The following is a 19599-nucleotide window of genomic DNA, read 5'->3' on the forward strand; positions in this document are numbered from 1 at the left end:
TGACTCCGCCTTTCCTTCCTCGATACAGTTCTTGCTGTCCGGTCGCTGGGAGCCTTGGGACGTCAGCTACGTGAAGTAGTACGTCGCGCGTCTTCTCCAGATATCACCTGTAGTGAGACTAACGTATCGAAGCAAGGCTCAAGATCCGGATGTCCGACGCGTTGCAGAAGAAGCAGAGTTGCGACTTATCCGGGATCCATACTCTGGATACATTCCATGGCCGTCTCCACCTCCCTCCGCTACAGGCCCTCCACCACTAGCTCCCATATACGGCCAGGCTCCATCACAACCGATTGTCACCCATACTACGGTAGCAGGTCTCATGACACCTTCACCGTCAACGGTGGTTGAGAATGCTCTCCCCGGCTCGCCACGCGATCATAGTACGCCTTCATCAGCAACGACAGCAACCGTGTATGCTTCCCCGTACGCATTTCAAGCTGCGGCGCCAACTGGCGCCACCCAAATACCGCCAGAATCGACTCCCACTGTTCAAGCAGCTCCTGAAAACAATATGCGCCCATCTTCGCAGTACATCGATCCCGCCTTACATGATCCGACACCAAACCAAGCAGCACCTCTACCAGCCATCCTTTCGAGAACGAGAGAGACGAAGATTCTGCTTTCCATTGACGGTGACGGTATCCGGGGCTTATCTGCTCTCCTTTTAGTTGAATCGCTGGTCAACGCGATCTGCGTCAAAGTTGGGCAGCGCTTAGACAGCCACCAGATTTTTGACTTGACAGGTGGTAGTTCTCTTGGCGGTATAATAGCCATCATGCTATGTCGACTGCGCATGCAAGCCCACAGAGCAAGAGAAGCTTACAAACAGATCGCGAAGCAAGTGTTCGACAATAAAAGGGCCTACTTCAGATATCTCGACCCTCATGCACAGATACAGAAGCCTGACGACAGCGCGTTAGAGAACGAGATCAAGAGCGTGGTTCAGCAGGAGCTAGGCAGCGCAGACGAAGTACTCCTAGATGGACGGCCCGACTCGGGCGACGTGTGAGTAAACCCTATTCATCCGCGACGTACATACTGACTCGATAAAGTTTCGCAATTACGACACAAATGGATATCGGTACGTACTGAAGTGAGAAGCGTGGTGAGATTCACTAACGAAGTGAAGGCACGAACAAAGCTGCTCTTATCCGATCTTACCAAACACGGCGCATAACTGGACCGGACTTGGAACCCAACATGCCCATATGGCAAGCGATGAAGGCGACCTCAGCGGCGCCACGATACGTGCAATCCGAGCCAGGCGTACCGCAACGCTTCGTGATTGAAAAGGGTCTCGTTGACCATGGGACTACAAAGAACAATCCAGTCCGCGACATCCTGTATGAATGCAGGAAGCTGTTCCGATATGCGAACGACATGATGATCATTGTCTCAGTCGGTACGGGCGTCGGCCTGAATCGCAAAAACGAGATTCCCGAGATGGCGAATAGCGTTGAGGATAGGAAGGCTGAAGCAAGATCGTGGGGTGATAGATTCGAAGCCGAACATGCTGCGTTGATGGAGCGCAATTGGATGAAGTACTTTCGGTTTGATGTGACGGGGTTGGAGGATGTGCCACTGGAGGAGTGGAGTCACGAAGATCTGATTAAGGAGAAGACTTCGGCATACCTCGCCCAGCCAGAGGTGGGACAGAGGTTCTATGCGTGTGTTGATGCGATAACGGCGCTGCTGTTGAGCCCGCAGGGGAGGTAGTCAGATAGGGCAACGGTAAATATGGCACAGCTGGTGGACGATAGTCGGTCGCAAAAGTGCTCCTAATAGTAATTCGATCCCTATGAGGTACATGTCGGGTTTTACCCATCTATGCCGCGAATTACCACTCTCTGATCGGTGTTGCCAGGTCGCGTGCGCCTAGCGCGCCTGCCGTCCATTCGTGGGCCCGTCCACCACGTGTCGACATCCTTTCACACTCATCTCCTAAACAACTGCTTGGGTGCATGACATCACGGAAACCGGCGTCAAACTCCGCGCCAGGTACTCTGCATACACCGACTGTATGAGCAGGATCCGACTTCCTGGTCGACGCCGCGTAACCGCAGCGTACAGAACGCCTATGACGCCATGCCTCATTCCTTCTCTTGGCCCAACACCCGCATCGACCAAACATGGGAAACATCACGCACATCGCATTCCCCATCATCGGTCGATGCACCCTTATTTACCCCGCGATCAGTTGATTACTCTTGGCTGCCACGGCTGTGTATGCCTTGGCTCAGAATGACAAGCCTCACATTGGCGGAGTAAGCTTACCGAAGATGTAGCCAGCCGCCTCTTGACATCAGAGGCACGGGGTAACGGGCAGCCTGATGTCGCGTAGAGGGTGAGCGAAAGGCGAAGAGGCGTATGCACTGTGGGCGAGATGGTGTGAAGTATATCTCGTACACTTCTTCGTTTTCCGCCTTCCACACCCCTTTCTCTCAATCATCCTCCTACGTACGTGCGGACTCCAATATGGCTACCGTAGACGATGGCAAGCCGACAGCTGTGCCTGACACCGAGCGCGACCCCAACTATGGCGAAGGCACAGAACTTGAGCAAGAGAAGACGGACCGAATCATCACAGGCGACAAAGTCGAGCTACAAGACAGTGATGCTTGGGACAAGCTTGGTTATTCTTTCCCAACTTGGCGCAAATGGTGAGTTGAGCTTATGTCTCTTGTCTGGATGCCGCTTTGCCGTGAGACCCGACCATTGTGGCGGCGCATCTCGAAAGCCTACCATGGGCTTACAATCTCCTCGCGATCGCTCTCTCCGTGTTGCAATGTTCATTGTACGGCGCTGACAATGATTCCACGATAGGCAGATCCTCATCGTCGTCTTCTTCATCCAAATCAGCATCAACACGAATGCGTCCATGTACTCGCATGCCGTCAGCGCCGTGTCTGAACATCATGGTGTCAGCGAACAAGCAGCTCGCGTCCCACAGGCAGCGTTTTTGATCGCCTACGGTATCGGTTGCGAACTTTGGGCTCCCTGGTCAGAAGAGTATGGACGATGGCCCATCCAGCAACTCAGTCTGTTCCTTGTCAACCTCTGGCAAATACCAGCCGCTTTGTCGAAGAACTATGCGACATATGTGGTGGTCCGGACGCTTGGAGGCTTATCAACGGCTGGCGGCTCGGTCACGCTTGGTGTACTCGCCGACATGTGGGAGCCGGATGAACAAGAGTTTGCTGTCGCATTCCTAGTGCTATCATCTGTGGGCGGGTCCGTTGTTGGTGCGATCATCGGAGCGTTTGTAGAAAGGTGAGTACATCATTAACAAGTTTTGTTGACAGTTGTTGACTTAACTCTCCAGGTACAAGTCGGTCGAGTGGATATTCTGGGTCCAGCTCATCATCGGAGGCTTCGTCCAGCTCGTTCACTTTGTCTGCAACCCCGAAACTCGCTCGACAATCCTATTGGACCGCGAGGCGAAGAGAAGACGTAAGACAGGTGAAGATCCGAACATCTATGGTCCGAATGAGATCCGAGGTGGCCATAAGATGAGCTTTAAAGAGGTCGGCACTATCTTCTGGAGGTACGTAACGGCTTCAAGACTTGATGGCTTCGATGCTAATGATAAGATAGACCTTTCTACATGTTCTTTACCGAACCAATCGTTCTATGGCTCTCACTCCTCAGTGGTTTCAGCGACGCCCTGATCTTCACATTCTTGGAATCTTTTGGTCCCGTCTACGAACAATGGGGCTTTGGCGTCGTTGGCGCAGGTCTAGCCTTCCTTCCCATCTTGATCAGTTACTTCCTAGCTTACGCTTCATACATGCCGTCGATTATCAGTTTCCGGAAGAAACGACGACAGAATCCAGGATCAGTCGAACCGGAAGCCCGACTTTGGTGGTTACTGTTCCTCGCTCCGCTGGAGACTATCGGCTTGTTTGGGTTTGCTTGGACGTCACTTGGCCCAGATTATGGCATTCCTTGGATCGCGCCGATGATCTTCTCGGCAATGGTTGGCATGGCGAACGTAAGTTCCCGAGCTGAACATGCAATATTCGTTGGCTAACGATTCCCAGTATGCAATCTACCAGTCTTCAATCGATTACCAAACAGCCGCATACGGCCCCTACGCTTCCTCGGCAACCGGTGGCAACGATCTCGCTCGTGACGCTCTAGCCGGTATCGCTTCTCTATACTCAACACCGCTCTACTCGAACATCCCTGGCCGGCCGCTGCAATACGCTTCCACTATTCTAGCCTGCCTTGCTTTCCTGGTCACCCTTCCCATTTACATCGTGTACTGGAAAGGTCCGCAGATCAGAGCCAATTCGAAATTTGCGCAGAGCCTCGATCAAAGTCGACAACAGAGAGATGAAAAGAGGAGAAAGAGTGTTCATCCAGGTGTGGAGGGGCCGCTGGGTGAGAAGGAGCAGAGGGTTCATCGAGAGAATGCGTAGGTGTGGAAACCGGCGGAGATAGGATGGCTGCGAGCCAAGTGATTTGGCCGATGCTCTTGCTTTATGACCTGCTAGTATTCTCAATAGAAAATCATACGACTGCTATATCTCTTGTTCTGGACGAAACAGGACATGACTGCTTTAACTCAGCTATATCTTGAAATCCAGGACGAAGCCTCTTCGTGTCGTCTGGATTCGAACACCGTCGAACCCATCGTATTCCTATGCTTTCTATACTACTTGAATTCTATCCAGCTTGGGACCCTGGCCCAAATTACTTTCACACCCGAAGTAATGCTGAAGATGAGATTCGGTCTCGCATTCGCAAGTTTGCGCAGGGCTGGCCCCATTCCCTCGTCTATTCGTCCGTAAGTATAGTTCGACAGCCCAGTCCACGATAAACTCAGTTCCCGCAGATGAGGTACCCATTCTGGATGCTCAGCGAGGGCCTCGAAATCGACTGGCCAGGGGTTTCGTAGATTTCCGGATAACTTTATGCTAAGGAGTGAAGGACACGAAGACATCAGTGCGAACAGGACGCTAAGACTGCGGCAATGGTCTAAGTGAGCGGACTGTAAGCCGGGACAGTGGTGGATGAGATGAATCAGACTTTGCTCTGTGTGTCGTTCAGCATCCTTACGTCTTTTCTCTTCTTCTTCTTTAGTATAGTTATAGAATGGTGGTGTTACTGGGTACGCTATCAGCACAGCTGCTTCTTGTGGAATATCAGGTAAAATTTTCGACTTACGTACCTCCAGAGTAGATATGCTTTATCCTTCCGTTCATTTCCACTGCGATGAGAGCCTCGTCGTCCATACTTCAAGGTGTTAGCGGAATTTTTACCAAGCAAGACACGTCGAATCCTTTTGACTTACAAGCCTACATCGAGCTGTCGTTCCGGCCCACACCGATCGCATCTTATGTTCCAATCGTCGAATTCATTATGACATTCTGGTTCCATAGCTGTGTGATCTACGAGTGGAAGATTATCTGGTTTCCGCCATGTTTGGACATTAGTCAGAAGTGTAGCGGCACAATCGCGCCCACATGGACATCCACGGAGATCATGGTTTCTTCCAAAGCGTTTCCTATCAACACCAGAGCCAGAAGTCTCGCCTTTGCTTTCTTCAAGTACAGTTGACGCTATTGGTAGACTGGCAGGAGGAGACGGCGGTGAGTCGCGAGTCCGTGTTGGGCATGACTGCGTCTTCACGCGACAGGATCGTTTAGATGTTTTCTTGCGAAGGGGCGGCTTTGGAGTTGTCGCTTTCACTGCCTTCGTAGCGGCTGCTAAAGCTTCGTCTCGTGACACGACGGGGAAGCCTAGTTTGGCGAAGTTGCGTTTTGGAGTTCCGTTCGTATTCTGCGTGCGAGTCGGCGGCATAACTGCTAGAAGGAAAGTAAAGACTGACAATATCGAGCACAGGAAGGAAGGTTTCGGATATCTCACCTTTTATATTGTGTTCGTGTCGACGCGTCTCTAGCGCGCTCCGCATCGCGCCGTCTTGTTCCTACGGCTGACACTCGGTGAGACTCACCAACCTCCCAATTCTCTGACACATGTAGTGATGCGCTATTTTGTAAGACTTTATTGGATTTGCTCTTCTTGGAAGTAGTGAGACTTTGTTTTAGGGAGCTCATCGTGTAAGACTTCGAGCCACCTGGGTTCCAAGCCGTAAGCCTATTGTGCAGCGCATGTCCTCCGAACGCCTAGGCAGCTAGTGTGGCACACCGACGAGCTGACAACCTCTGAGGAAAGAACTGGGTGCAGCAATTTGAGCCCTTGGATTTCTCCGCGGGAGTTGTCAGAACAGCCAATCATCATCTACGATATTAATGCAACTCGCTCAACCCACTGCAACCTCGAGGTAAGCAAACCGTTCCTAGTCCTGTAAACTTATAAACATTTGTGTATCTTAGATAATTTGTCAGGTACAAGAAGCTGCTCACCCAAAGCAAGACAAGGTAAACTGAAACAAATATGTGTGGCCGAGCGCGCCTAAATGTAGCTCAAGTAACAGTAGGGAGACTAGAAGACACCTTTCTCCCGTTCTTGTACGTATCGTGACTGGTCTCTAGATACCACGTATCCCACTTCTTGAATTGTGAACGGGTAACCAGCTCGATGGGTAGTGTCGGTCGCGTCCTTCCAAACTCTCGCAACGCACGCATGGGTTTTCTATTGTAAGAGAGGTCGTTGAGGCGTAGTTTCTTCAAATTCGGCGCCCAATCTGGGTGAGCAATCCATTGCTCGAAAGTGACTTCGGTAACGCCAGAACCGGAAAACTCCAGATGGGTGAGGTTCTGACAGAACGAAATGAGATGGATCAAGCCTTGATCACCAAGCTTGGAACTCCTAGACCCGGGTAGAGAGATCTTCTTTAGGTTTCTGCAAGCCTTAGCAAGAAGCTTGATACTCTCGTCCGTCACAAGACATTCTAGCGTCATAGTCAGAAATAAGTCTATAAGACGTTGCATAGTCAGGAATTAATACCGTTGTGAGCGTTGTAGTCAACATCCACGTAGGTGAGATGGATTTCCGTTAGTGTGTCGCAGACTTTAGGACCCAGGAAGAGGATGTCGTCGATGTGTTTGCTAGGAAACGCGGTTTAGTATTGCACGGTATGCCCAGTAGAGAGGAAGTAAAGTATGATGCTTACTCTGTCAGCTCAAAGGCGCTTCCAAAAGTGATCTTCCGTGTCGACGTCCCAATAATCTTGTGGTACTTGTCGTCCCAGTCGCATCTGGAGTCTCCGAAGGAGGCGTGTTTTACTCCTTTAACGAGAGGCTTGGGAAGACGAGGTTTTGGCTTCGGCACTTCTTGCGCTACTAGGTCTGCAGCGGATCGTGATACAACTGGAGGCTTTGCCCGGGCCGCTGCGGCTATGACCTCCTCTTTCGGGGCAGGTCTGAAGCCGAAGGCTGCGAGACCGCCGGAAGGAGTAGCTTTCGTTGAGCTGTTCTTCTTCTCTGTGCGAACCGGTGGCATGAGGAGAGTTAGTGTGTAGTGGCGCAAGTTGATAGAGAATGTGCACGAAGATGAGACCCCGTGCAGACAAGATGCACGGGCCCTGGACACGCTACCTAGGTATCACGCCAGACGCCGCGAGCAAATCGGCGCTATCAAATAAGTAGCTGACCCGAGGTTGGACCCAAAGTATTCGCAATGTTCATCGCGAGACGAGATCGCGAACGCACGAAAAATAGACGCGTCTTCATGCGATGAGGAGGCTGCTAAGGCTTGTTGCAGCTGAAGGAATGGCATCTGCACGCGTAATTTTCGGAACTTTAAATCACAGAAGGAAGCCATCGTTGTCAATCCGCATTTCAGCTGATGAATGGTGTCGAGATCCGCATGTTTGTTGGAGAGGTGATCAACCGTTCAGAGACGCGTCCACGAATGCCATCGCGACAGGGTGGGGAAGCACGCTAGTCGCCAACCACCCTCACAGTGACGTACCTTCACACCTCCTGCAACCACGCATCACAAGCTTCATCTCAGCAGCACGGCCATTGAGCAGATTTTCTACGGCTATGCTACGGTTTAGATCGATTACACGCTCTAACACCCTGCAAGTAGCCCTGCAACCTGTGTCCCGGCTGCCGCCATGCCACTCTCTACGGATCGTCATCTCGTGGCTTCCTCAGCCGGAAGTATCGGAACTGTAGGACAAGATGCGGGAGATCGCAGCTTTCGATAGTAGCTCGTCTACAAAAGAGTAGGACCTTCTAAGAGCTGAAGCATACTCGCAACCTCCTGCTGATGTTGCTCTTCGCGTCTCGCCCTCTTCGCCCCTCTCTTAGCTTCGGGTCGCTTCCTCAGCAGCTCTTTGTACTCCTCTTCGGCAAGCTCCCAATCTACTTCCAAAGCCGGGTATGCCTGGACATGTTGCTTGAACCCTTCTACCTCCTCCCCATCCCAGAGCTTCTGATGAACGTGCCGCAGGATGCACGCTACGACCAGTTCCTTCAGGTTGTCGTCCCCGAGCGTATCGTTCGTTTCTTCAGCTGTATCATGTAGCCTCTGAGCTGAGCCGTATATCCAGTTTACGAGACTTTTCGCAATGCCCACGTCGACGGTGCTCTTCCACAACATATCCTCTGCCATCTTGCTATGCGCGACGGCTACCAAGGAATGATATCGGAGGTCTCTGCCCATTTTGTACATCTCCAGATGGAATTCCGCCGCAGCCTCCAGTTTCATGGGATAGCTCGCCTTCGTCTTGCCGATGGGTAACTTTGTCGCATGGTGTAGCATCGTCGCTCGTCCGCCCTTGTCCAGTTTGTAGGTTCCAGTGTATATGAATTCGACGAGGCGGTCGACCATCGTAGGACTGTGTACTTGTGCGTTGAACTCGCACTCCCTAGTAAGAGTATTAAGTGTACCCTAAAAGCCGTGAGTACTTATTCTGTCCATTTGCACTAGCCTTGTACTTACACCGCCAGGAAAAGCATATCCTTCTAGCACTTCCGAGCCTGCAATAAGGAAGCCCGAGTTCACGTCGAACGCAACTTCATCTACGACGAGTGTGAAGTCACAACCGAGTCGCTTGCTGAGGGCCATTTGGCCACGACTGCGATTTATCAGCGCACGTAGGAGTGCAACACAATCAATACTCACTCAGCGCAAACTAGTTGTGGCTGTGGTAGTCTGGCACTTTTGCCCTCGAAGATGTGGCCCAGGAGGGTCTTCAGAGTCGCCAGCGATATCGTAACAGCGTCTGTACGGGTGCGAGCTCCGTCGTCTGTTAAGTCAGCTTCCATGCTTCATGAGGGGTGTTGAATGACGGACCTGCTCGTAGAGCTTCTTCACCGTCGCGTTGGTCTGGGTTGGATGTCGCAACACGAGCCAGATCTCTGGCGGACAGTGCTGGGTTTGTCGTACGTGGGTGCGCTTCTTGAGCACGCGGTTCTGTCTCCAAACTCCCCTGGTCCGCACTTTTGTCGCGTTTGACAGCCTCGCGACTCTCGTGCTCTGGCTGTGCATTCAAGCCTGAAGATAGAATGGGTGTCGATGCATCATTGACTAGTGTTGTTGCAGGATCCAGTTCCGAGCTCTCGCCTTTGCTGTCTGGTTTCGGAGATTGATTCGCCATAGCCACGGTTCAGCGCTGTCCTGAGGAATAGTATAAAGGTCTTGGTGTGAGAGCGTCAGCAGAAAGACATCAAAACAGTGTTGGCAACGGGTGGGCAAGCCCCACTTTAGCAGGCCGCAAAGGACTCACGTTTGTCCTTTCACTCTCACCGGAAGGCAAAACAAAAGCAAAAAAAGAATGATCGAGCACAGAACCGAACGCCCGGCCTTGGTGTGGACGCAAAAAATACTTACATTGACCCATAGAGCACCACTATGGCATAGCGTAGTCAAGGACACACGTATACTTCTACCACCCAGGGGTCCATTGCATGTTAGAAGCTATTTCAGAGCGGGGAGTCAGAGTACTGTGGAAATTGAGAGCTATATATACATGCTAATCAAATATCAGCTTTAGATAGGGCCGCTCACTGCTAACGCACAGAAAGTGAAAGACCCATATCGCTTACAACCCCACACACGACAAACAACTCCGCACCCCCGCACAACGGAAGCCTATATAGGTGATTGCTCCTCCATCGACGCTAGTCCTGACGCTCATTGTCTTTCCACCCTGCCCCTTCACTTCCTGTTGTCTACATGTCCAAACGACCCAGCCTCTACACATCCTCCACAGGTCCAAGAGTCGACATGGCTAGCCAACAAACCAGTCAGAGCGACAGTGAGCATGTCGCAAAGTCTACGCGCGATGAGACTCAAGCAATGGCGTTGAGAAACAGCGGGCCCGGCGCGGACATGGAGTTTATGGCTATCCACTCAAACCAGCAGGCGATTTCGAAGTCATCCCCGATGGCTCATGAGTGCGGCCCAAGGTACTATCAAACATATGTCGACTGGACGAATGTATCACTGACAAAGGCAGGTGGCGTGGTCGCATCGTGAAGAACGCACGCTCTGGCGTGACACTTGTCGCAAAATTGGGAACTGAGAGCGCGACTTGCACTCTACCACAGGATCTTGCCACAGGCGGTTCAGACAAGATCGGAAAGCAGGTTAGTTCTAACTCCGCGCACAGCCGTTCTTCCGCAATGTTACGCACGACAACTTCGCGCCGTGTCCATAACCTAAACTAACTACTCGACAGGTCGACGATGCAGGAAACGCCCCTTGTGTGGTGACTCTCCACGGATATGACTACATCGTCGTCGAGATGATGGTACAACACATACTTGACGACGAGTACCAGCTAGACGACACCCAAGAGCTCGCCAACTACCAACTGACTCACCTGAAGAAAGCTCAACCTGGTATCGAAGACAACAGTATCACCGTACGTGTTGAAGGACCTCTAGCAGAGCTCCACGTCAAGGTATATCTCTGCGCGAAAGAGATGGAGATGCCGGAACTCCTCCACATTGCTAGAAGGAACATCCGGAATTCTCTCCTCACGGACTCTCCTACTGCCGAACAGTTTATCAACATTCTGGAGAAGCATAAGTTGTACGAGCCGTCAGAGCACATCGAAGAGAAGCTTCTGAACGTGGTCGCGGCTTGTGGAGCACTCCATCGTCCTCGCTGGCTCCAAGAAGGTGGTACAAAGTATCTTGAATTCCTCGGAAACCTCGGAACCTCTCGATATGCGAAGTACGAGGCGGCGGCTGAGCGAGACTGGACCGTACACAACCTCCAACATAACCCCAAAGAGCACGCCATTACCTACACCCCCGCGGATCAGCACCCAGCGAGCAAGAAGCGACTGTCGGCTGATCCTTCGCTTGACATGCGAACCCCCAAGATGCGTACTGTCGGTACAGGACAAGGTCAGCGTGGAAATATCGGCGGTCGCCTTCTCCAGCGCCCTGGTTCGAGCAATACCTACCAACCTACTGTCGAGGACCACAGCGATTCGCCTACCCCCCGTCGTCGTGACCATGGAATCTCGGCCAATCGTACCAACAAAGCACTGCCGCCTACACCCACGCCATCTGAGCTGGACAGGTCTTGGCAGTCTATGGGCGGATCCAAGGCGTCTCAAGGTGAGAAGGCAGCCTCGTCTGCAATGAACCCGGCGACAGGTCTTCTGCGTACCCCTCGTCCAGGCTCGAGCCTACGACGGAGCCAGACAGTCCGCGGTGAGACCGATGGCCCTGAAGATGTCGATGGACCGGATCTCTTCGCCGACTTCAATCCTCCGTTCGCCTCTCATACTCCACAAGGTCCTAGTCCCGTTGCTCCGCGAACTGCGCGCAACCAAGGAGGTGATCAGCCGACTTCGGACCAGACCAAAGTCGACCGTCAAGATGCTAGTGAGCACGCTGTTCCCGAGAACGTCGATGACTCTAGCTTCATCCCCCTGATCAGTTCATCCGACCACGGCATGGACGACAACACCGAGGTCCCACGTATCGAATACAGCTTCGAAGAGGGCAACACCACCATCCAGGTTCCCCAAGTTCCCGCCCTCGTACCCACTGTCGCTGCTCGTAGCACATCAGATGAGACTGGTGGTCGTGAGAACAAGCAAGACACCAGCATGACTGATGCGCCTGCTGACGGAGACGTTAAAGTCAAGGATGAAGATCGCATGGAGGAATAGGGAGCATGGCAGCGACAGGGACGTTTATAGACGACGGAGTCTCAGCTCACAGGTCTATGTAATCTTTTGTAGTACATACGTGCATAGGTAAAAGATGAATCCAACGAGGATGTATAATTCAACGCTTGTTATACCTCTTGTATTGTGACTGTGCTTCTAGCTGAGATACTCCTGGCACAGTCAATGTGCATAGAATGAGACTCCTCAACTATCATGTAGGCGGTACAGGCTTCAAAATTCTCAGGGCGCTTGAGCGGCCATCTCCTACTAGATACCTGTGATCAAACCGTCAAAGTGAATATGCAGCACCCCATCAAGTACGTCATCGCAGCATCGCAGTCCACGGCCTTCGCCGCCATTCCCTCTGATTGCTCTTCCAGGGTCAAGCAAACGGCGATATGGCGCTAGCTAGGCAACCAGAACACGGTGACCTCTAACGTGAGTACCTGCTTCCGCATCTCCATCTCCGACAACCGCTTGCGCCAGCTGAGAACGCCCTTACCCAATAGCCCTTACCGACGAGCCTTCACAGCCAGAGGAAGTAGGCTCTCTACGGGATACGATGTCGGGAACACAGAAGCTGCAGCCGGCTACCGTTCAAGATGAAATGATGAGAACAGGAAACATCAAGGCCGATGTGGAGTTTCTGCACCATGCGTTCGGTGAATTATCAGTCGCCGAGATGGACATGCACAGCAGTGAGCTCCACAAGAAGTAAGCTGGCCTTCCCACGGACACCCACAACATTACTGTCGCTTACCTTTCTATAGGCTCCGCGACCAGCGTCTCAGTGCGGTGAAGCAAATGTTGCCTCTCCCTTGCTCTGACGGTGTGACCACCTTCACCGTACCCACGGAAATGGCGATCGCAGTGTCTTCCTGGCTTCAGAACAATGTGAGTTGGTGGCAAAATCTTCACAGGCCATTTGACTAACTGAAATGTAGTACGAAACCAATCTCGCGGAGCTCCCGACCAAGAACTACAGTCCCACGGTTGTCATGATCATTGCCAGTTCTGTCACCGAACCGATAAAAGACGCCCCGCAAGACAATCCTGACGGTCCAATTACACTCGAATTCCATTTGCAAGTCTATCTCTGCGCGACAGAGATGGGCATGGACGTACTGCAAAGCTTTGCTTTCAAATTCATGAGAGCAGCCCTTGCGAGAGAAGGACTCACAGTGCAACAGCTCAAGAATTTGGTCGAGCATCACAAGATCTTCACCCCGGATTTCTGCAACAAGGCACTGTCGGTGCCACAGTATCAGAAGGTCATGTGCGCCTTCGCTACTCATATTGTTGCGCATCGAGAAGACTTCGATGGCAATCCTGTGTACGGAACTCTGATGGTTACCACTGAGGGATATCTGCCGACTTACCTCAATATCATCCATAGTAAAGTTAGATCTGTCATAGAGGAGATCAAGGGGTTTGATGACGCGGAGACCCTCGAGGCATAGGCGTTCATGGGTGGTTGTCTAGCGATGACACCCGGGAGGATAGCAGGAGGATGGCGTTCATGTAGTTCTACACATCCAATGAAACATCTTGAAACTCATCACGCTGCTCCATCACAATTCCCAGAGTCCTCTCAGGGTAGGTGTATGCAATCAGCATACCCATAACAGCGTTTCCTATTCCTGTTCTAGCATCGCGACACAACTCCTCAGCAACGCCATCAACCGTAGCTGTATATTCCGACCCGCAGGTGTGTCCGCATGTTTACCAGCACCCCAGCCAAATGGCAACACCAACCTCCTTCTGCCCCTCTTGTCCAGCACGACGAGTGCATCTAACGGAAACTTGCCTCCGCCGAGGGGATGTAGTAGGCCTAGGCGAACGAAGTGGTTGTTCGAAGGAGTCGCGGCTTGGAGGAGGGGTAGCGAGAAGGGCGCGGAGGAGGGAAGTCTATGTGTCGAGGGGTCGTGGCAGAGGACGAAGGGCTGTAGAGATGGGGAGAGCGTGTAGAGGTCTGGTAGAGCGGAGCTGTTCGCTGTCAGTGGTGGCCTGGAACGATGCGGAATGATCCTACCAAAGCAGGTCGTAATGGACCTGAACATTCCCTTGCACACACAACACAATTATTGACGCCTGCCTCTTATACCTTGCCCAGTTATTATGCGCTTCCAGCATACTGCCTACAGGAGTCGCGAGCGTACTGCTACCCAGTATCGCATCCACATCCACGCTCCATGCCTCCTCCGGACTTATAACATCTAGCTCTTCCAATTCGCACTGCGTCTTCGACCTCTTCAGAGCATCACCCAGTGGCGGCAGAGCCGGCGACGGCTCCCTCCTCCGCTGGACCTCGTCCTCGTCCTCGTCAACAGTCAGGCGCGAGCGTTTGCGGCTAAGAGCCACATCCATGGTCCAGCTGTCGTGCGTAAGTAAGTCACCCATCTACGGCGTCACGTCATACATGCGTTGTGGGTGGAGAACAAGACACGACCCGCGCCCATCTTCCTACGACAGTCGGTCTGGGGTTGTCGCAGAGACGCACGCACGAGCGAAAAGACCCAGGGTTTCCTGCACGTCAGGCCCAAGCTCCCCCTGCATACCCCGCCATCAACGCGCCTTCCGCCTTGCCTGCGCCCGCGACCTACCCCACTATCCATCAGCTCAGCTGCGCCTAGGCTACCAGAACGGCGGCTGGCGAATCTGCCATCTCGGATGCTTCGCGCCCATGGCTGAGAGAGACGTTGCGAGTAGACTGCGCCAGAGCACTTGGAACGGGAGTATTCCGCTCGAGATACGCCTGCACAAGGGCGACTGTCGGACGTACGACGAGTCGGATCCTTACTTAGTACGTGCAGTGTCGACATAGTCTGGCGATGATACATCGGATGTGCTATGGCTGACTAGAGGTAGATACAATTTCCACGGATATCGTATCTCGGGCTGCTCATACACAAATTACATGCCTTCTTCGCACGCAGCCTCATCTACCCGGATGTCACGCCCAAAGACGCATGGTTATCCTACGAAGACGTGCCGCTGAAATGGCATTATCCACTGGGTCTCCTCTACGATCTCTACTCTGGCGCTGAGCCCGCGTATCCCTCAGACACGGGTACAGAGGCTGAGCAAGCGCACAAGATCGAGAGTACAGAGGAAGAGCGTCAACATTTACCATGGCGACTCACAGTACACTTCTCCGACTTCCCGTCCGAGCAGCTGGTTCAGCTCGACAAAGACGATAAGCATATGCATGATCTGTTCATCCACAGCGTGAAGGAGGCCGACTATCTCAGGACAGGAACAGGAAAGACGGTCATGTTTCTAAGCAAAGAAGACAGCACGCAGCTCTGGAGCGGAGTGAAGAACCACGACTTTGCGGTGTACAACCCCATCAACCAGAAGCTGCTGAACCCGCAAGGAGTCAACCTGAGACATCTACCAGTGCGGCTCTATCTCCCACACGCGTCGTCGGAAGGGGTGCAAGAAGAGACGGCACCCGGGAGTTTGAGAGTAGTGCAGAGGCTGGTGACGCCGAACCTGTCGTCTAGTACGTGTAATTGCGGTGTAGGTGTGGAAGGCGCTGACGGCAGACAGGGCAACCACAGACCATCGGGACAGCACTGAACGCGATATTGCCGACACTATTTCCGAGCAGACGCAGTCCGCTGCTGGCGCAGGCCGTGTTGCACGGAGCGGTGCTGCCGCTGAGCGCGAGTGTGGAGGAGCTGGTGCGCGCGACGGCATATCTCGATGGCTGGCTGCACATTGCGGTGGTTATGATGGGCTGAATAAGGATTTATGCCAACAGCGACGGCCGTCACATGGGAGCCGAGTCATGTGGCGACGCTATTCCACGATCCCGGATAGCAACAATATTGGCAGTACGGGCGGCGTCGCGATAGCGGACGCGGCAACACAACTCAGACGTTCCAAGGCCCGCGTGCAGCTCGCGACACTTGCTTCTGCTGATGGTGCCTGTGACACGGTGATGCTCTGCAGCGTTTCAAAGGCCGTGTAGGGCTCGTGTGCCATGCTTCGCCAAGATGCGGGGGCACAGGCACAGCAGAAGCTTAGTGAGGATCCCGGCAGCAAGCTACCAAGGCCACCCCACGCGTCTCCAGTCTGCCTGGGCGCTATCGGCGTAGCGCGTCGCCCTGTCGACGCGAAGCCAGCGTCTGGAAATGAGGCATTATTGACGTGCGTTGTTTTTGGCTCCGGTGCGCTAGGCCTGCTGTTGCCCGGTTGATGCTGCCCACGGTTCGGCTGGTGTCAAACGGCCCTGGCGAGATATCCGAGGGTGCAGTGGGTTCGCGCCGCCTTCATCAGTCATGGACGATAAGCAATGGGCGATGACATCGATGCTGCTTCTGCCGCACAAGAACGGTTTAGAGGTGGCAGGGGTACTGGCTGAGTGGAGCCGACGAGTAGCGTCAGCGGCTTGCAGCGCCAGACGCACCTGGGCAACTGTGTGGAGGCGCGAGCGAGAGGTTCATGGGGAGTGCTGGGAGTGCTACGGTGGATGGCTTGGTATCAACGACCGGTGAAGCTCTAAAGCGGCTCTTCTCATGACAGGCAACTAGCAGATAGTGACTACACATCCGAACGTGAGTATCTCCGACGTGAGGCTGCGATCGTCGGCTCATCTACGACGAAATGATGGCATGTCGCGCCATTGGCTGCACTGGGTAGCTCCCTCCTAGCTCCCTCAACCCTCGCGGGTGGTTGCTAGGCCCGACCCAACCTTCATCTACTCTTCACGCTGCTCCTCGCCCCGAGTCTCCAACATCCCCCAGCGCCCACTATCCATTACCCACTCGGACGAGCCTCAGACGTAAGTACCGCTCCCTACTCCCTCCCTCCAGGCCCGCGCCCATTCCCCGGCCGAAGCGACGCTGCACCCACCCTTGCAAGCTTGGAGCCTCCCGGACAACCCGCTAGGACCCGGGGCCAAACAAAATGCCTCATCAACTGTGCAGAAATTTTCGGCGAGCCGGCGCATTTAAAAGCGGACATTCACCCTCTTGCTATTAAGAGCTTTTTCGTTCTCACTCTTTGATGCTGCATCGCTGTCGACCTGCGCCTTTCAATTAAACATCGCCGAGTCCCTCTGCCTAGCGACCGTTTCCGTGGGTTTGATCCGATCGCGCTGACCAGCTTCCGTTGCCATCAACAGCCAAAACAAAGCTCCCTTCAGCTCGATATTCAAACAGTGGACCGATTCAATTCGTAAATGTAAGCTCAATGCCGCCTTGCTCTGGAGCTGCCGGGGAGATATCGCGTCACGTCGTCGCATCCCGTCGCGTCGTGTCGCATCGCATCGCATCACCGCCATCGGGACCAGTCTCGCGACAAGCCTTGGCCGAAGATCGTCACGCTCGAGACGTCTCTTGGGAGTGAATCGCACGCGCCCAATGCGCCTGGCCTGTGCTTCTCCAGCTCCGGGAATCCTTCCAGGTCTTCACAGCTGCTCGTACGAACAACCTTTCTAACATCTCCACCCCAGAAACCCACAAACAAACACAATGGCCGCCATCAGCATGCCCATCGCCGCTCGCGCCGAGTACGCTCTCCACCAGCTCGCCAAGCGCGACAAGAACTGGGCCCAGCGTGAGCCCGGTGTCATTGTCGTCTTCGTCATTGTTTTCCTCGTCGCCATCCTCGTCATTGCCATGTTCATCAACAAGAAGGTACGTTCTCCCAACCTCCCCAACCACCCAACTTTTCCCCCCATACAGCCTCCTAACGCCCACCACAGAGGCAAGCTGGCAAAGGCATGGCATAAGATACCCCCCTTTGATTCGAAGTTGGAGCGAAGCCGAGCAGTACGATTTCAAGGCGGACAAGACATGACCCCCGATACGAAAGTCATAAGAGCTGTTATGTGGACCGGGCAAAGAGCTTGTGTATAATGTGTTTGAATATTCGCGTATAGGATGACACGGGCTGACCCTGCTGGGGAGGCACTGTGGTGCGAATGCCTCTTTGAGAGGGCTTCGTGGTAATAATGAACAAGTCAAATACCCATTGAGAAACTGTCGCGTTGTATTACTTTGAATCGGATCGAATTGCTAACGTAGGAGATGGTACGGAGCTGCACTCATATCGTGGACAGCGCGTTTAACAACAAATCTGGCATCCATCAAACTACACTCAAGCGTCTCATTGCCTATGCGGAGAAAGCTTCATTCCATCATCTTGCTTCGACGATGCAGGCCGTTGACAATTGCCTCGTCCCTGTGATCCTTCTTCTAGCTCGCCTCGCTAAAGCATCTGCGAACCCAAGTTCAGTCTTGCTGCATGCTTTACTGCAGAAGAGGCTAGCACAAGCCTGACCCGATCGCTTGCTCCTTGTTTCTTGCTTCTTCCGATATATTATCGCATGTAATGTGATGTCTCCTTAGAATCGAGGTTTGACTATAGAGGAACGTTCCTGGCTTAATTTCCATGGCTATACAGCCTGATGCCGCGTTGGTCGTGTAAGGATATGTTGTACTGTAGCTAACAATGACTTTCCATAGGTTTTCCGGGTGAATTTATCGTCTTGCGATGCCGATAGGATGTGATTCACACCATCTCAAACCACTCATGGTTAGACGGATTTTCTCCCTCGTTGTCGAGTGCTTCGCCATCCATGTACCCATCCAAGTAGCATTCCCCGACGAAGTGCCATTGCTTGTTCTCGAGAGGTCGCAGGATATATGGAACATTTCCGCCGAACAAGATCGCGACTGTGTCTCCGGACATCATGCTTGCTGGACCGAGACCGAGATGGCCCGATGAAGTGATGAAGAGGCGGCGGTTCATCAGACGCTGAAGTGCGAAAATATAACGATCCCAATAGCAAGCTAATCGCTGTATATTATCTGGTTCATGACGGCATTGCCTATGGAAAGGGCTCTCGTCTGAGCAGTGTGGCAACAGCAGTGAGGATGCGAAGCTTGCCGCAGCTGCGTCGTCCGGAGCTGACTGGCATTTCGTCCATTCTTCTGCGAGGTTTTCGATAAACTCATAGTGTTTCCGGGGCTCGATTCGGGCATCTCTGTGCTCGCGTGTCAAGCCTGCTGTTGTCACAAGGAAGAACGTGTGGTTGAACGATCGCGGAAAGTGACGGACGTGTTTCTTACTCATTGTGTATAGTTGCGGGATGAGCTTTAACAGATATTCCCCGTGACGTTCTGGTACTCCCGCATGAAACTTTGCTTGATCTGATACTACCGTAGGGAGACATATGTTGATTGTGTCGACCTGCATTCCACGAACACGAAGAATTCTCAACGGTGCATCGTGATCCATTGTAATCTTGATTCTTTTAGATGCTTCGTTGAATTTCTCAGTCAGATTGCGAAGACCCTCAGGCTCCCGGTGCAAGGAGAAGGCACTGATTCGGTGTGTAGAGTCCGCAAGGTCCCACCTCGGTACCCAGGAAGGGAAACATCGCCGCGATGGAGTAGACCCGGCCTCCTTGGTATGAGCAAACTGCGCTAGGACACTCAAGCTATCGGTTTGCTGGATGCAGTACTTCGCCGCAGCCGCGTATACATCCTGCACCGACCTTGCGTAGTTAGGTGCTAATTGCTCGGGCCAAA

At 53.0% G+C, this 19599-nt stretch overlaps 9 protein-coding genes across 9 annotated transcripts; 6 read left to right on the top strand and 3 right to left on the bottom strand.

The window, feature by feature from the left end:
* Positions 1 to 778: 778 nt before the first annotated feature.
* J4E83_009373 (uncharacterized protein) lies at positions 779 to 1719 on the top strand (the record flags this gene model as incomplete). The annotated part of the gene is made up of 3 exons (XM_049336261.1): positions 779 to 1008; positions 1056 to 1084; positions 1133 to 1719. The coding sequence occupies 3 exons, from the start codon at positions 779 to 781 to the stop codon at positions 1717 to 1719; spliced, it is 846 nt and encodes a 281-aa protein (XP_049184585.1).
* A 759-nt stretch (positions 1720 to 2478) lies between these two features.
* J4E83_009374 (uncharacterized protein) lies at positions 2479 to 4424 on the top strand (the record flags this gene model as incomplete). The annotated part of the gene is made up of 5 exons (XM_049336262.1): positions 2479 to 2663; positions 2827 to 3273; positions 3326 to 3547; positions 3598 to 3994; positions 4044 to 4424. 5 exons carry the CDS (start codon positions 2479 to 2481, stop codon positions 4422 to 4424), a joined length of 1632 nt encoding a protein of 543 aa, XP_049184586.1.
* A 2010-nt stretch (positions 4425 to 6434) lies between these two features.
* On the bottom strand, positions 6435 to 7413 carry J4E83_009375 (uncharacterized protein; the record flags this gene model as incomplete). Its single annotated transcript, XM_049336263.1, has 3 exons — positions 6435 to 6862; positions 6919 to 7019; positions 7085 to 7413. The coding sequence occupies 3 exons, from the start codon at positions 7411 to 7413 to the stop codon at positions 6435 to 6437; spliced, it is 858 nt and encodes a 285-aa protein (XP_049184587.1).
* Positions 7414 to 8133: 720 nt separating this feature from the next.
* J4E83_009376 (uncharacterized protein) lies at positions 8134 to 9520 on the bottom strand (the record flags this gene model as incomplete). The annotated part of the gene is made up of 4 exons (XM_049336264.1): positions 8134 to 8811; positions 8863 to 8998; positions 9046 to 9169; positions 9217 to 9520. The coding sequence occupies 4 exons, from the start codon at positions 9518 to 9520 to the stop codon at positions 8134 to 8136; spliced, it is 1242 nt and encodes a 413-aa protein (XP_049184588.1).
* Positions 9521 to 10308: 788 nt separating this feature from the next.
* On the top strand, positions 10309 to 12055 carry J4E83_009377 (uncharacterized protein; the record flags this gene model as incomplete). The annotated part of the gene is made up of 3 exons (XM_049336265.1): positions 10309 to 10331; positions 10382 to 10511; positions 10604 to 12055. 3 exons carry the CDS (start codon positions 10309 to 10311, stop codon positions 12053 to 12055), a joined length of 1605 nt encoding a protein of 534 aa, XP_049184589.1.
* Positions 12056 to 12662: 607 nt separating this feature from the next.
* J4E83_009378 (uncharacterized protein) lies at positions 12663 to 13515 on the top strand (the record flags this gene model as incomplete). The annotated part of the gene is made up of 3 exons (XM_049336266.1): positions 12663 to 12769; positions 12826 to 12949; positions 13000 to 13515. The coding sequence occupies 3 exons, from the start codon at positions 12663 to 12665 to the stop codon at positions 13513 to 13515; spliced, it is 747 nt and encodes a 248-aa protein (XP_049184590.1).
* A 174-nt stretch (positions 13516 to 13689) lies between these two features.
* Positions 13690 to 14422, bottom strand: J4E83_009379 (uncharacterized protein; the record flags this gene model as incomplete). The annotated part of the gene is made up of 2 exons (XM_049336267.1): positions 13690 to 14041; positions 14088 to 14422. 2 exons carry the CDS (start codon positions 14420 to 14422, stop codon positions 13690 to 13692), a joined length of 687 nt encoding a protein of 228 aa, XP_049184591.1.
* A 316-nt stretch (positions 14423 to 14738) lies between these two features.
* On the top strand, positions 14739 to 15801 carry ATG5 (autophagy protein 5; the record flags this gene model as incomplete). The annotated part of the gene is made up of 3 exons (XM_049336268.1): positions 14739 to 14858; positions 14924 to 15560; positions 15608 to 15801. 3 exons carry the CDS (start codon positions 14739 to 14741, stop codon positions 15799 to 15801), a joined length of 951 nt encoding a protein of 316 aa, XP_049184592.1.
* Positions 15802 to 17535: 1734 nt separating this feature from the next.
* Positions 17536 to 17795, top strand: J4E83_009381 (uncharacterized protein; the record flags this gene model as incomplete). The annotated part of the gene is made up of 2 exons (XM_049336269.1): positions 17536 to 17700; positions 17769 to 17795. The coding sequence occupies 2 exons, from the start codon at positions 17536 to 17538 to the stop codon at positions 17793 to 17795; spliced, it is 192 nt and encodes a 63-aa protein (XP_049184593.1).
* Between the last annotated feature and the right edge of the window lie 1804 nt (positions 17796 to 19599).

Source organism: Alternaria metachromatica (genome assembly GCF_023757995.1).
Source record: "Alternaria metachromatica strain BMP 0045 chromosome Unknown scaffold_32, whole genome shotgun sequence".
Lineage (NCBI taxonomy): Eukaryota > Fungi > Ascomycota > Dothideomycetes > Pleosporales > Pleosporaceae > Alternaria > Alternaria metachromatica.